General features: G+C 43.1%; 1 protein-coding gene and 1 long non-coding RNA gene across 4 annotated transcripts in view; one reads left to right on the forward strand and one right to left on the reverse strand.

Annotated features, from left to right (window-relative positions):
- Positions 1-1,747, reverse strand: part of kat2a (K(lysine) acetyltransferase 2A) — a 41,945-nt gene extending 40,198 nt beyond the window's left edge. For all 3 annotated transcript variants that reach the window (XR_015752487.1, XR_015752486.1, XM_087977813.1), the window contains exon 1: positions 1,481-1,747. Coding sequence is in view for 1 of the 3 variants with exons in the window: in XM_087977813.1 (XP_087833939.1) it covers positions 1,481-1,714 (234 nt within the window). In the remaining 2 variants the exon portion in view is untranslated. The remainder of the gene's footprint in view (positions 1-1,480) is intronic.
- Positions 1,748-2,032: 285 nt separating this feature from the next.
- LOC122539847 (uncharacterized) lies at positions 2,033-11,607 on the forward strand. The gene is made up of 3 exons (XR_006309200.2): positions 2,033-2,095; positions 8,710-8,732; positions 11,348-11,607. It is a non-coding gene; the product is annotated as an uncharacterized LOC122539847 (long non-coding RNA).
- Positions 11,608-13,404: the final 1,797 nt, after the last annotated feature.

Genomic DNA, 13,404 nt, shown 5'->3' on the forward strand with positions numbered 1-13,404 from the left:
CATTTGATTATCCAAATAATAGGTTATCTGGCTAGATTGCAAGGTCCCGATGCTTGGCTAAACTATGTTATGTCAAGATTAGAGTGGTGCTGGAAGCGTACAGCAGGTTAGACAGCATCCGAGGAGCAGGGGAAAAAAAAATTCGACGTTTCGGGCAAAAGCCCTTCCTAATGAGGGGCTTTTTGCCTGAAACGTTGATTTTCCTGCTCCTCAGATGCTGCCTGACTTGCTGTGCTTTTCCAGCACCACTCTAATCTTGACTCTGATCTCCAGCATCTGCAGTCCTCACTTTCACCTAAACTATGTTATGTGGCATTCGATTATCCAACCAAAATACTGTCCGCCCATTTCCTTCAGATAATCAAGGTTCCTCTGTATTTTATTAGCATCTATCAGATCGCCTCTCAACCTCCTATGCTCCAGTGAGAAAAGTTGCAGCTTATCAAGCCTTCCCTATCCGGCATCATCCTGGTAATTCTCTTCCGAACCCTCTCCAGCTTGATGATATCCTTCCTATAACTGAGTGATCAGAACTGGACACAGTTTTCCAGAAGAGACCTCACCAATGTCCTATACAACCTCAACATGACTTCCCAGCTCCTAAGCTCATAAACGTGAAGTGGTTCCCGTTGGTCCCTCCACAGATGCTAGCTGACCTGCTGGGATTTGCAGCATTTTCTGTTTTTAAACTCCTGTCATGCAGGCCAAATTTGACAGTCCTTGACCCTCAGTCATGTTTCAAAACTTACATCTGATTCACTATCACCAAGCTCCTCAGTTTTATCTAAGACTATGCCATTAGACATCCTCTACTCTTCCAACTCTAATTGTACTCTTGTTCCAAACAATTTAAGGAACTCTGTTACAATACTCTTCTTCCTGCATAGTCCCAAACTTTCAATTGCCCTTTATATCTCTACCTCAATAGAGATAGGCAAATTCTTCCTCCAATTGCTTTGGTCACCATCCAAACTTCAGGTTAGTAGCATTCATATTGATCTCTGAAAGGGGTGGCTTGAAGCATTCAACTAAAAAATACGACTTGTGTGTTTAAAAAAGCGTGATTTGACCGCTTATAATTATTATTTGCTAAAGTTACAAATTGAAACGCACGGTATTTCCTAGGTGCTTTGTCTATTCAAGGGGCGTTGCAGTCACTGAAAGACTATGGAACATCGTTACTTTAGCATCAATTTGCCTTCCTCTCAATTTTCTGACAACAGCTCCACAGGTTGTCCACGACTCTCAGTTTGTACAGTCCTAAAACAATGTGTGTGCAGGGTTACTGATGGCAAGGCAGAAGGGTAATGAAGGAAAAATTTGGAGCTTTTCATTCTGCACATTTCAATTCCAAAACAGATAGAGTGTTGCCCAGTTTGACGGTGAGAAAACAAAAAGTGACCCAGTCTCAGCCTGATGGACCCAGGTGGGGATTGTGACCCTGCTCGGGCAGACCACGGTCGCTCTGCCTGTAACTTACCTTACAGGCTGAGAAGACGCCGAGTTTCTCCAGCTTCTTGGCCCGGGGGAAAGCGCGGACCTGGGCCTTCCGCTGCACCGAGCGCTGCTGGCTGCTGCTGGCACCGGGACGGGCCGGATCGGCCGGGCTCGGGGCGGCGGGAGAAGGTGAGGCCGCGGCCTGGAGTTGGGCCTGGCATGGGGACGGATAAGGCGCCTGAGCCCGGGCCTGCGACGCTTGGGCTGCCTCCGCCATCAGCCGCGAGGATACCCCCCTCTTCACCCTTACCCCCGCCTTCTCCTCACCCGCTGCCATGGCAACCAGCCGGAGCCGGCAGCGCGCAGACGCGACACGGGATGCAACCTGGGAACTGTAGTCCACGCTCTCACACAACAAAAATATTACCGTGACGAATAAAATTTATCAAACACATCTCACACACAAATACAGTGTGAAGCTCTTCGGAGGAAATCTGTATTAAAGGTAATGACGTTTCCATATAAACCCAGGCGAGGCATCATGGGAGTTGTAGTTTCTGGAGCGGCGTTGGCATTGTAGCGCATGCGCAATATCATTTGGAGCAGAGGCGTTTGAAGCTTGAACGAGAGCGCGGGGTTGTGCATGATGAGGGCGAAGGTAGGTAGATAGGTGGGTGAGTGTTGATCAGTCACAATCAATCAAAAATCATAATTCGCAAGCAAATAAAAGTGAGATTAAGTGTTTAGTGTGGAAGGTGTTGGTTCCCCTTCTTCCCTCATGGTGTTTGTGTTGGAGACCGCGGCCATGTCGTTATGGGGACGGGTAGGCAATAGGCGCCTCTGCCCTCACTTTTTATACTCTGTAACGGAAAATGAAACAAATCGTTATATTATGGGGGGAGAGCGATCTGAGAATGTAACTAAATCATTGTATATCATGGGTGGGACGAAGGAGCGATATTTAAAGGATTAATGCCACCAAACAGGACAGCGATTCCTTCCTAATATCTCGTGAATTTAAAGGATGAATCGGACTTGGATTTCTCCAAACATTTCCCTCATTGAGTCTTCTGAGAGATCATTGTTAACATGATAATCATCATAATAATCAACTGCCTTTTCCCCATGATTCCCTGAGATGTGCAGGTCAGGTGAATTGGCCATTCTAAGTTGCCCATAGTGTTAGGTGCATTAGTCAAAGGGAAATGGCTCTGGGTGGGTTACTCTTCGGGGGATCAGTGTGGGCCGAAGGGCCTGTTTCCACACTGTAGGGAATCTAATCAAATCCTAACAGATTAGAAATCTGTCTCAGCCTTGAATATCTGTAATGACCTTCTGTAGTAAAGAATTCTACCGATTCGCTGTCCTTTGAGAGAAAGAAATCCAATCAATCTCTGCCTGACTCTGACATTACAGTATATGATTATGGCCCCAGATTTTCACACAAGGTGAAACAACCATTCCATAGCTACCACGTCTGAGCGTCAGTAAGACCGACGTTTTGGGCTGGAATTCTTCAGGAATGAGGCTGGGAGCCTCGAGATAAATGGGAGGGGTGTGGGGGTGGGGATGGGGAGAAGGTACTAAGAGTGCAATAGGTGGATGGAGGTGGGGTTAAAGGTGATAGGTCGGAGAGGTGGGTGGAGTTGGTAAGTGGGACGGAAGATTGACAGGTGGGACAGGTCATGAGGTGGTGCTGAGCTGGAAGGTTGGAACTGGGGTAAGGGGAAATAAGGAAACTGGTGAAGTCCACATTGATGCCCTGGGGTTGAAGTATTCCGAGGCAGAAGATGAGGTGTTCTTCCTCCAGGCATTGAATGGTGAGGCAGTGGCGATGGAGGAGGCCCAGCACCTGCATGTCCTTGGCAGAGTGGGAAGGGGAGTTGACATGTTCGGCCATGGGGCGGTGGGGTTGATTGATGCAGGTGTCCTGGAAATGTTCTCTTAAAGCACTTCGTGAGAAGGCGTCCAGTCTCCCCAATGTAGAGGAGACTGCGTCGGGAGCAACGAATACAATTAATGGCGTGTGGAAGTGCAGCTGAAACTTTGATGGATGTGGAAGGCTCGACTGGGGACTTGGATGGAGGTGAAGGGGGAGGTGTGGGCACAGGTTTTGTGATTCCTGCGGTGGTAAGGGAAGGTGCCAGGAGGGGAGGATGGCTTGCTAGGGGGTGTGGACCTGACCAGGTAGTTGCGGAGGGAACGGTCTTTATGGATAGGAATGGGAAGGGAAATATATCCGTCGTGGTGGGGTCCACTTGTGGGTGGCAGAAAGACGACAGTTGATGCAATTTATGTGGAAGTCGGTGGGATGAGGACCGGGGCGTTGGGGGGACGGATCCTGGGCCTCCTCCATCATCACTCCCCCACCACCCAATGCCTGGAGGAAGAACGCCTTACCTTCCGCCTTGGGAACCTTCAACCCCAGGGCATTAATGTGGACTTCACCAGTTTCCTTATTTACCCTTACCCCAGTTCCAACCTTCCAGCTCAGCACCTTCCTCATGACCTGACCCACCTGTCAATCTTCCTTCCCACCTATCTGTTCCACCCTCCTCTCCGTCCTATCACCTTTACCCCCACTTCCATCCACATATTGCACTCTTAACTACCTTCTCCCCAGCCCCACCCCCCTTCCATTAATCTCTCCACTCCTGAGGCTCCCAGCCTCATTCCTGATGAAGGGCTCCAGCCTGAAACGTCAATTCTCCTGCTCCTCAGATGCTGCCTGACCTACTGTGTTTTTCCAGTAATGCATTGTCGACTCTCATCTCCAGCATCTGCAGACCTTAGCTTCTCCCTGTGCTTCAGTAAGGTTTAACAAATGTATTTGGGTGGTCATTCTCCTTTTACCCCTTTGTGTTCACAGGTGGATAATGCTTGTGGTGGTTTTACGGATTTTTTTATTGCTTGGTTCCCCATCCTGATCAACACAAATGCACTAAATCTGAGCCTTAAAAGAAAATGCACTGCTATCATTAAAGCTGAAAGTCAGTATATAGAATGTTACTTATGGTGTGAGGTTTTTTTTTTAACTAATGAAGGGGTTTAATGATGCGATTCGGTATGTTTAAGCTTAGGGCTAATAGAAATGCTTTCTGATTATAAAGGGTTTTGAGATTGAGATCTCAACTTAAATGCAAAAGATTTAGAATAGAGAGCAAGAGCTATTCTTTTGTCACAATACTGAGACAGAATCAAAGTTAGGAATTAAAGGAGAGAACATGCTAAAATTTGAAATTAGGTGAATGATGAAGGAGGAGAGATGGGAGAGGAGCAAGAAGGTTTCACACCACTGATTGCGTAAAGGATAGCCAAAGCAAGTTGTTAATATAAGGATTTGGAGGTGCCGATGTTGGACTGGGATGTAAAATGATAAAAATCACACAACACCAGGTTATAGTCCATCAAGTTTGTTTGGACGCAGTAGCTTTGGAGCTCTGCTCCTTCATCGGGTGGTTCTGAAAGCTAGTGCTTCCAAATAAAGCTGTTGGACTGTAATCTGGTGTTGTGTCATTTTTAAACTTAATATAAGGAAGATGTGATTGCAAATTAAATTGGCTTGAATTTTATTGAGAGTAATGTTTAAATCAAGGTTTTCAACTGGTGTGCTATGACAGGTGACTAGTGTACCATGAATTTTTTTGAAAGCTATGCTGCTTTAGGTAAGTATCAGGAATACACCTATGCTTCTGATCTCCTCTGGAACCTCAAAATCTGTTGCTTAAAGCAATTTCTGTTGACACTCGACATCCCTATCAACTGTGCTGCTTGTCTATAGACTTATGTGCCCTGCAGAGTATCGTAGATCAGAGAGACATAGGGGATCAGGTCATAGTTCATTGAAAGTTGCATCATCGGTAGACAGAGTGGTAAAAAAAGCTGTTTGGCACGCTTGCCTTCATAACTCAACCTTTCAGGATAGGAGTTAGAACACCACATTGTGGTTGTACAGGATGTTGGTGAGGCCAGTTTTAGAGTACGTGCACATTTGTAGGCATCCAGTTATAGGAACGATATTATTAAGTTGGAGAGGGTTCAGAAAAGATTGACTAGGATGTTACTGGAACTGGACGATTTGAGTTATAAGGGTAGGCTAGGACTTCTTTCACTGGAGCGTAGGAAACTGAGGGGTGACCTTATAGAGGTTTATAAAATCTTGAAGGGCATAATAAGGTGAAAGCAAAGGTCTTTTCTCCGGTTGAGGGATGGGTCAAAACTAGAGGGCATAATTTTTAAAATGAGAGGACGTTTTCACACAGGGTGGTGCATATATGGGATGGACTGTCAGAAGAAAAGTAGATGCAGTTATAGTTACAATATTTAAGACATTTGGTACATAAATAGGAAAGTTTTGGTGGGATATGGGCCAAATGCAAGCAAATGGGATTAGTTTAGTTTGGAAAACTTGGTCAGCATGGACAAGTTGGACCAAAAAATCTATTTCTGTGCTGTATGATTCTGTTAGAACAGATTTTCAAGTGAATATTTTTGGATTTCTTTTTTAAGCTATGCCACTGGTCTGAGTCTTAGATTGTAATAAGAAATGGCTGTTTCTTGCCAAAAAAAAAAGTGGTTTCTCTGTTAATTCAGTCATGAACCATCTGAACCTAAAGAAACAAAGGCAAGAACTGTTTTGGCCTCTGGATTTTCATGGACAGGAGGAGTCAGTTGCCCATTAGCTGAATTTCTCATCTGCAGAGGGAACTTGGAAAGCACTGATGGTACTAAATAAGTTAAGATGCCATTTACAGACGAAACATCCCAACTCTAGTGAACAAACATATTCAATACTTCAAAACGTGAGAGAATAAAGCACCAAGCAGACCAACCCAACATTTGGAGTGTGTGCAGGTATTGGATAAAGCTCAAGAAGCTAGGTACTTGATGGCTGAACCTTTAGCAAAAGTAAAACCCGTAACATTGCCAAAAGTATAACTGTGATTGCATGTGAAAACAAATCATAGGTATGATGTTAGGAGCTGATGGTGCAAAAAAAACAATAAAATTCCATTCTCTGATAACAGTTAAAACAATGAATTGATGATATCTTAGCCAGTATTCAGGTGCTGCAAGAGAGGTTAACTACTAGTGGCATACTACTAGTCACATGAACATTAGGGTGGAGCTCTTGTCATTGAAGCAAGGTCTGCGGGTGACCCTCTCCTCAGTTTCCCACCTTTGTGGATGCAGTTTACTGTATTTTGTAGTTTGTTCTAATGTATTGTTCATGAATAGTTAGAAATAGTTGAATTGAGCAGATCTTCAAAATGCATCTGTATGCACAGACAAAAAATTTTTCGCTGGTGGATTTGAAACAATAGTGCTTTCGATCCTCCTGTAAGCTTGCCAATATATACTATAATGCAAAACTCTCCATGAAGGAGAGAATGTCCATATTACAGAGGAGGCAGTGCTGGATATCTTGAAATGCATAAAAGTGGATGAATCCCCAGGACCTGATCAGGTGTACCCGAGAACTCTGTGGGAAGCTAGGGAAGTAATTGCTGGGCCTCTTACTGGAATATTTATATCATCGATAGTCACAGGTGAGGTGCCGGAAGACTGGAGGTTAGCCAACATGGTGCCACTGTTTAAGAAAGGTGGTAAGGACAAGCCAGGAAACTATAGTCCAGTGAGCTTGACATTGTTGGTCGGCAAGTTGTTGGAGGGAATCCTGAGGGACAAGATGTACATGTATTTGGAAAGGCAAGGACTGATTAGGAATAGTCAACATGGCTTTGTGCATGGGAAATCATGTCTCACAAACTTGATTGAATCTTTTGAAGACGTAACAAAGAGGATTGATGAGGGCAGAGCAGTAGGTGTGATCTTTATGGACTTCAGTAAGGTGTTCGACAAGGTTCCCTGTGGGAGACTCGTTAGCAAGGTTAGATCTCACGGAATACAGGGAGAACTAGCCATTTGGTTACAGAACTGCCTCAAAGGTAGAAGACAGAGGGTGGTGTAGAAGGTTGTTTTTCAGACTGGAGGCCTGTGACCAGTGGAGTGCCAAAGGATCGGTGCTGGGCCCACTACTTGTTGTCATTTACATAAATGATTTGGATGTGAGCATAAGAGGTAGAGTCAGTAAGTTTGCAGATGACATGAAAATTGGAGGTGTGGTGGACAGCAAAGAGGGTTACGTCAGACTACAATGGGATCTTTATCAGCTGGGCTGAGGAGTGGCAGATGGAGTTTAATTCAGAAAATTGCGAGGTGCTGCATTTGGGAAAGGAAATTTTAGCAGGTCTTATACTCTTAATGGTAAGGTCCTTGGGAGTGTTGCCGAACAAAGAGACCTTGGAGTGCAGGTTCATAGCTCCTTGAAAGTGGAGTCGCAGTTAGATAGGATATTGAAGAAGGCGTTTGGTATGCTTTTCTTTCTTGGTCAAAGTATTGAGTACAGGTGTTGGGAGGTCATGTTGTGGCTGTTCAGGACATTGATTAGGCCACTCTTGGAATATTGCGTGCAGTTCTGATCTCCTTCCTATCGGAAAGATGTTGTGAAACTTGAAAGGGTTCAGAAAAGATTTACAAGGATGTTGCCAAGGTTGGAGGATTTGAGCCATAGGGAGAGGCTGAACAGGCTGGAGCTGTTTTCCCTGGAGCGTCGGAGGCTGAGGGGTGACCTTAGAGGTTTATAAAATTATGAGGGGCATTGATAGGATAAACAGACAAAGTCTCTTTCCCGGGGTGGAGGAGTCCAGAACTAGACGGCCTAGGTTTAGGGTGAGAGGGGAAAGATATAAAAGAGACCTAAGGGACAACTTTTTCACTCAGAAGGTGGTGCGTGTATGGAATGAGCTGCCAGAGGGTGTGGTGGAGGCTGGTACAATTGCAACATTTAAAAGGCATCTGGATGGATATATGAATAGGAAGGTTTCGGAGGGTTATGGGCTGGGTACTGGCAGGTGGGACTGGATTGGGTTGGGATATCTGGTCGGCATGGACAAATTGGACCGAAGGGTCTGTTTCCATGCTGTACCTCACTATGACTCTATAAGGCTGTAACCATAGTAAGTGCAAGAAAATAGACTTCCTCATCAATCTATTCAGATATTAAAATTTGGGTCAGCTGTGGAAGTGTTCTCATTTGTAATGTGCCTTTATGCTGAAAATGTTGTGAATCACTGATGAATATTACTGAATTGTAGTAATTTGTATACTTGAGTTTTTAGCAAACAAATCAAACATGCAAGATCAAATGCATGTTCTAGAAAAGAAAGAGAAAAATATTCTAACCTATTTTTGTTTTTTTAAAATTTCCAGTGGAGGAAAAAAAGGATGCGCAGGTTGGTGTACCGTTTTTTATATTTTCCAGCTGTTTATTAAAATTAATACATCACATTTCAATTAGCAAATTGTGGATTGGCTGCCTACTTTGTTTCAATCCCAAACCCATTCCTGACTAGTTACTGTCTTGAGTATTGCTGACAAGTACATGTTTTGGCCTCTTGACTTGCCACCAAGTCATCAATTCTGAGACTTGTAGCAGATCAAGATACCACCAAAGTTCCCACTTAGCATATTTGCTCCCGAACTTCAAATCAAAATAAAGAATCATACCCTTAGTTTCAGTTCAGCTGTTTTATACTGTTGCATTTCTCAGTGTTCATTTTTAATAACTGCCTACAATGCATATGTGTGAATAAATTACACTGTTCAAACACTGGTGTTTCTTTCCTCAGTTTGAACAAAACTTTGGAGCATTTTGAGTATGACTTGGAATATAAATATTTGCTGCTTTTATACTTTCAGATTGTGACATAAAATGGCCACTACATAGTTAAGACAAACAATCCAAATATTTATTCTTTGCACTGTAGAATATTAACTATTAGCATTATTCCACAATGGTCAAACTTGGAATAAAAACAACAATTTATGTTAAAGGTGCTTATAAATACAATGTCTCAAGTTTTTTTCTCCTGGAGCATTATCAAACAAAATTTGGCGAGAGCAGAAATGCTAGCTTAGTTGTGAGGAAACAAAAGCTGAAAAAAAACCCATGTCTTTTATAAAAAACAGCTTTTGGGAAGAAAATCTGAATCATAATGCCTTCGCAACTGAAGGCAAGAACCTTCAGAGATAATGGGGGATTTTGAAAACATAGATGAGAAATTTGACTCCCAGTTAAGCAATGACTCCATTTCAGTGGATCAGCAAGCATAGTGGTGTTGGACAGAATGCAGGTGTAGATTGGGACACAGGCAGCAGAGTTTTGAATGATTAAGCTTGAGGTGGGTGGAATGTAAAAGACCAGCTAGGAGTATGTTGCACTAATTACGTATGAGGCTGACAGAGGCTTTGGTGAAGATTTCAGCAGCAGATAATTTAAGGTAGAAATTGGGTTATATTATGGATATGGAAGTGGACAATGGTTAGTATGATAAGGAAACGTGGTCAGATGTCATGTAAGGATCAATATGATCAGTTTACAAGTGGTCTGTTCCTGCCTTGGACAGTTACCAAGATGAGGGATAGATTTGTGGTGAATAGAGTTGTGGTGGGACCAAAATTGCTGTTATTGCTGTTTGGTTTCCCAAATGCTGCTGCTTCATTCAGTAATTTTCAGAAAACAGCACGTAGAATATAAACACAATTATGGGGAAAGGCACTTGAGAATTCTGCCTTTTGCTTTTAAGAAACTTTGTTCTCACAGGATTAGATTAGATTATAGATTCCCTACAGTATGAAAACTGGCCTTTGGCCCAACAAGTCCATACCAACCTTCCGAAGAGTAACCCACCCACACCCATTCCCCTACCCTGTATTTACCCCTAATTAATGCACCTAGCACTATGGGCAATTTAGCACGCCCCATTCATCTAACCTGCACCCGGAAACCAGAGCACCCGGAGGAAACCCATACAAACAGGGGGAAAATGTGCAAACTCCACACAGACAGTTACCCGAGGCAGGAATTGAACCCGGGCACTGTGAGGCAGCAGTGCTAACCACTGAGCCTGGTGAGTCAAATGGCACATTAAATTTTCACACGGTTGGCATCTGTTCCACAGTGCTGTCCAATGATCAAGTATGGAAGTGTGAATCAAACCAAGCTTCATAGAGTCCCATACTTAGGACTGGAAAACATCAAAGGCAAAAGCTATTACAATTTGTGGGCGGCACGGTGGTACAGTGGTTAGCACTGCTGCCTCGCAGCGTCAGAGACCCGGGTTCAATTCCCGCCTCAGGCGACTGACTGTGTGGAGTTTGCACGTTCTCCCCGTGTCTGCGTGGGTTTCCTCCGGGTGCTCTGGTTTCCTCCCACAGTCCAAAGATGTGCAGGTCAGGTGAATTGGCCATGCTAAATTGCCCGTAGTGTTAGGTAAGGGGTAAATGTAGGGGTATGGGTGGGTTACGCTTCGGCGGGTCGGTGTGGACTTGTTGGGCCGAAGGGCCTGTTTCCACACTGTAAGTAATCTAATCTAATCTAATCTAATTACACCTGGAGACTTTATGGATATGGTAAATATAAGTAAAGTTAATATTTTTGGAAGAACTGTAGACTATCCAAAACAAACTATGTTCCATTGTATTTGGTGAGAATCTGAGAATTTGGACCCAAAACTTTTATATAGTACAATATAATGAAACTTCCAAAAAGCTTTTAAAACTCAAGTAGTGACACATAAGAGGACATTATATCAGATGACCAAAGATTGGTCCTGAGTTTCTCCAGCACTTTGTTTATATTTCAGATTTCCAGCATCCACAATATTTTGCTCTTGACTTTCTTAGCAGAATGTAATGCAAAAGAGGTGCAGGGAAGTAATTGCTCCAATCTTTTCAGTGCTGTTATATTAAGTGTCTAGCTAATCTTTTTTTTTATTGTAGCTGTATTAAGTTATGCAGTGCTTAGTTTATACTCACTTTAAGCTTATTAGTCTCTATTCTTGTGTAGATTGAAGCGCAAACGTAGGAAGATGAGGGCAAGGTCCAAGTGAGGCCTGCAAATGGAGTGGCAACACCGTGGTGACTGGCAGCTGTATTAAGCTTCACCTTCATTGTTAAATGGAAGACTGCAGTTTTCATGTTTCAAGAATTTCCAATTTGTTTTATCTGTTACTGAACTTTGTTATGGAATGCATTTTATTGCAGTTTTTGATGTTTTAAAATAAAATTGTTTTGAATACACTTTAAACGAGTGCAAGACAGAGTAAATGCCTTATGTCATTTATATTTCCTTATTTATTGATTTTTACATTGTATTCTCGATACAAATTGATGAAGCTCTTGTTTCTCACAATGTGGAATGTTTGCTGAGCTTGCATTCTTTAATTACTTAATTATTGGCCCCAAACTATATATTTTAAAGCACATTGCACAACCTGTCGATTCCTGTCTACCTAGTGTTAAACATTCTTATGAATAAAAATGATTAAATATGATTTCTTGACCTCGAGTCATACAGCATGGAAACAGACCCTTTGATCCAACTAGTGCATACCAACCATGTTTCCAAACCAAACTCTCCCACTTGCCTGCATTTGGCACATATTCCTCCAGATACTCATCCAAATATCTTTTAAATATTGTCACTACACCTACATCCACCACTTTCTCCAGTAGTTCATCCCACTACTGTCTGTGGGGAAATGTTGCCCCTCATGTCCTTTTTAAAACTTTCTCCTCTAACCTTAAAATTATGCCGCCTAGTTTTGAACTCTCCCACCCAAGGGAAAAGACCCTTGTACAGACAGGAGATTCTGCGGCCATGACTGTGAATCCTAGATAGTATATTGTCTTCCTGATGCCAGGGTCAAGGGCGTCTCAAAATGGTTGAAGCATGACTGATCGCTACTTGACACTGTCCCATGAAAAGGAACCCACCCCTCTTTTTCAATGTCAGGCCTCCAGCCATATGCTAATTCTTCTGATCTGTTTATCAATTTTCAAATGACTTGGGTAGTAATCTTTGGATTTTCACTCTCAGTCTCTAACTCGTTATTGCAGCTCCTGTAAGACAGATTGTATTCTGAAGCTTCCAACACAGAAGTTGAGTAATTTTAAGTGACTTTTTAAAAAATAAAGTGTTGCAGCTACTTTTCAGTACATAAGCCCCTTACAGTTGGTTTTGCACAGTGTTGAATACTCCTAACTAGCCTTGGCAGGAGCTCCTGCTCTGTTTTAGTTACATTGTTGTTCTGAGATCATTAACCATGAAACTTGGGATGTCTCCCCTCCCTGTTCAAATTCTCTCCACCTGCCTTGGGATATATTACCTTAGCATTGTTGGGCAATGAAACCTTCAGATATCTTGTGGCTGCAAAGAAAGCTATGTTTGTTTCCTGAAGTATAGAATCTTCCACTACACTCCCGATTTTCCCCTTGCTCAACCTTTAGACAATCTTTTGAACCTCATTGCCTTGATCTACATTGTAGCTGTCATGTTTTTGGATCAGAGTAGTGCTGGAAAAGCACAACAGGTCAGGCAGCATCTGAGGAGCAGGAAAATCGACGTTTCGGGCAAAAGCCCTTCATCAGGGCTGTTATGCCTACAGTCTTTTTGCCTCGATTTTGCATATAGAGAACATGTTGCTTGTGTTGCACAGCATCAGAGTCTTGGACACACTTCTTGACTTCTCCTGTCCCCGATGCCTTACTTCCTGACAGTCACATCAGCCCCATACTGATTACTTTCTCAGAGTGCTGATTTTTCTCATGGGTGGTCTCTTTTGTCCTGTTGTCGTCATCTTGCTAATTGCATGTTGCAGTGATAATGGAATTGTTGACCAATGATAGAATTCAGTCGGTATCAATTACTGATGAAGGACTTATGCCCAAAATGGATTCCTGATGAAGGGTTTATGCCCGAAATGTCCTGATGAAGTGATTATGCCCAAAACATCGATTCTCTTGGTCCTTGGATGCTGCCTGACCTGCTGTGCTTTTGTCTTAAATGCTGTGCAGTGATCACATTAATTTTTCTTAGGTGGCAGCAGCCTGTTTATTTCAATG

Source organism: Chiloscyllium plagiosum, unplaced genomic scaffold (assembly GCF_037043375.1).
Source record: "Chiloscyllium plagiosum isolate Xiang-an unplaced genomic scaffold, Cpla_swu_hap1 HiC_scaffold_32, whole genome shotgun sequence".
Lineage (NCBI taxonomy): Eukaryota > Metazoa > Chordata > Chondrichthyes > Orectolobiformes > Hemiscylliidae > Chiloscyllium > Chiloscyllium plagiosum.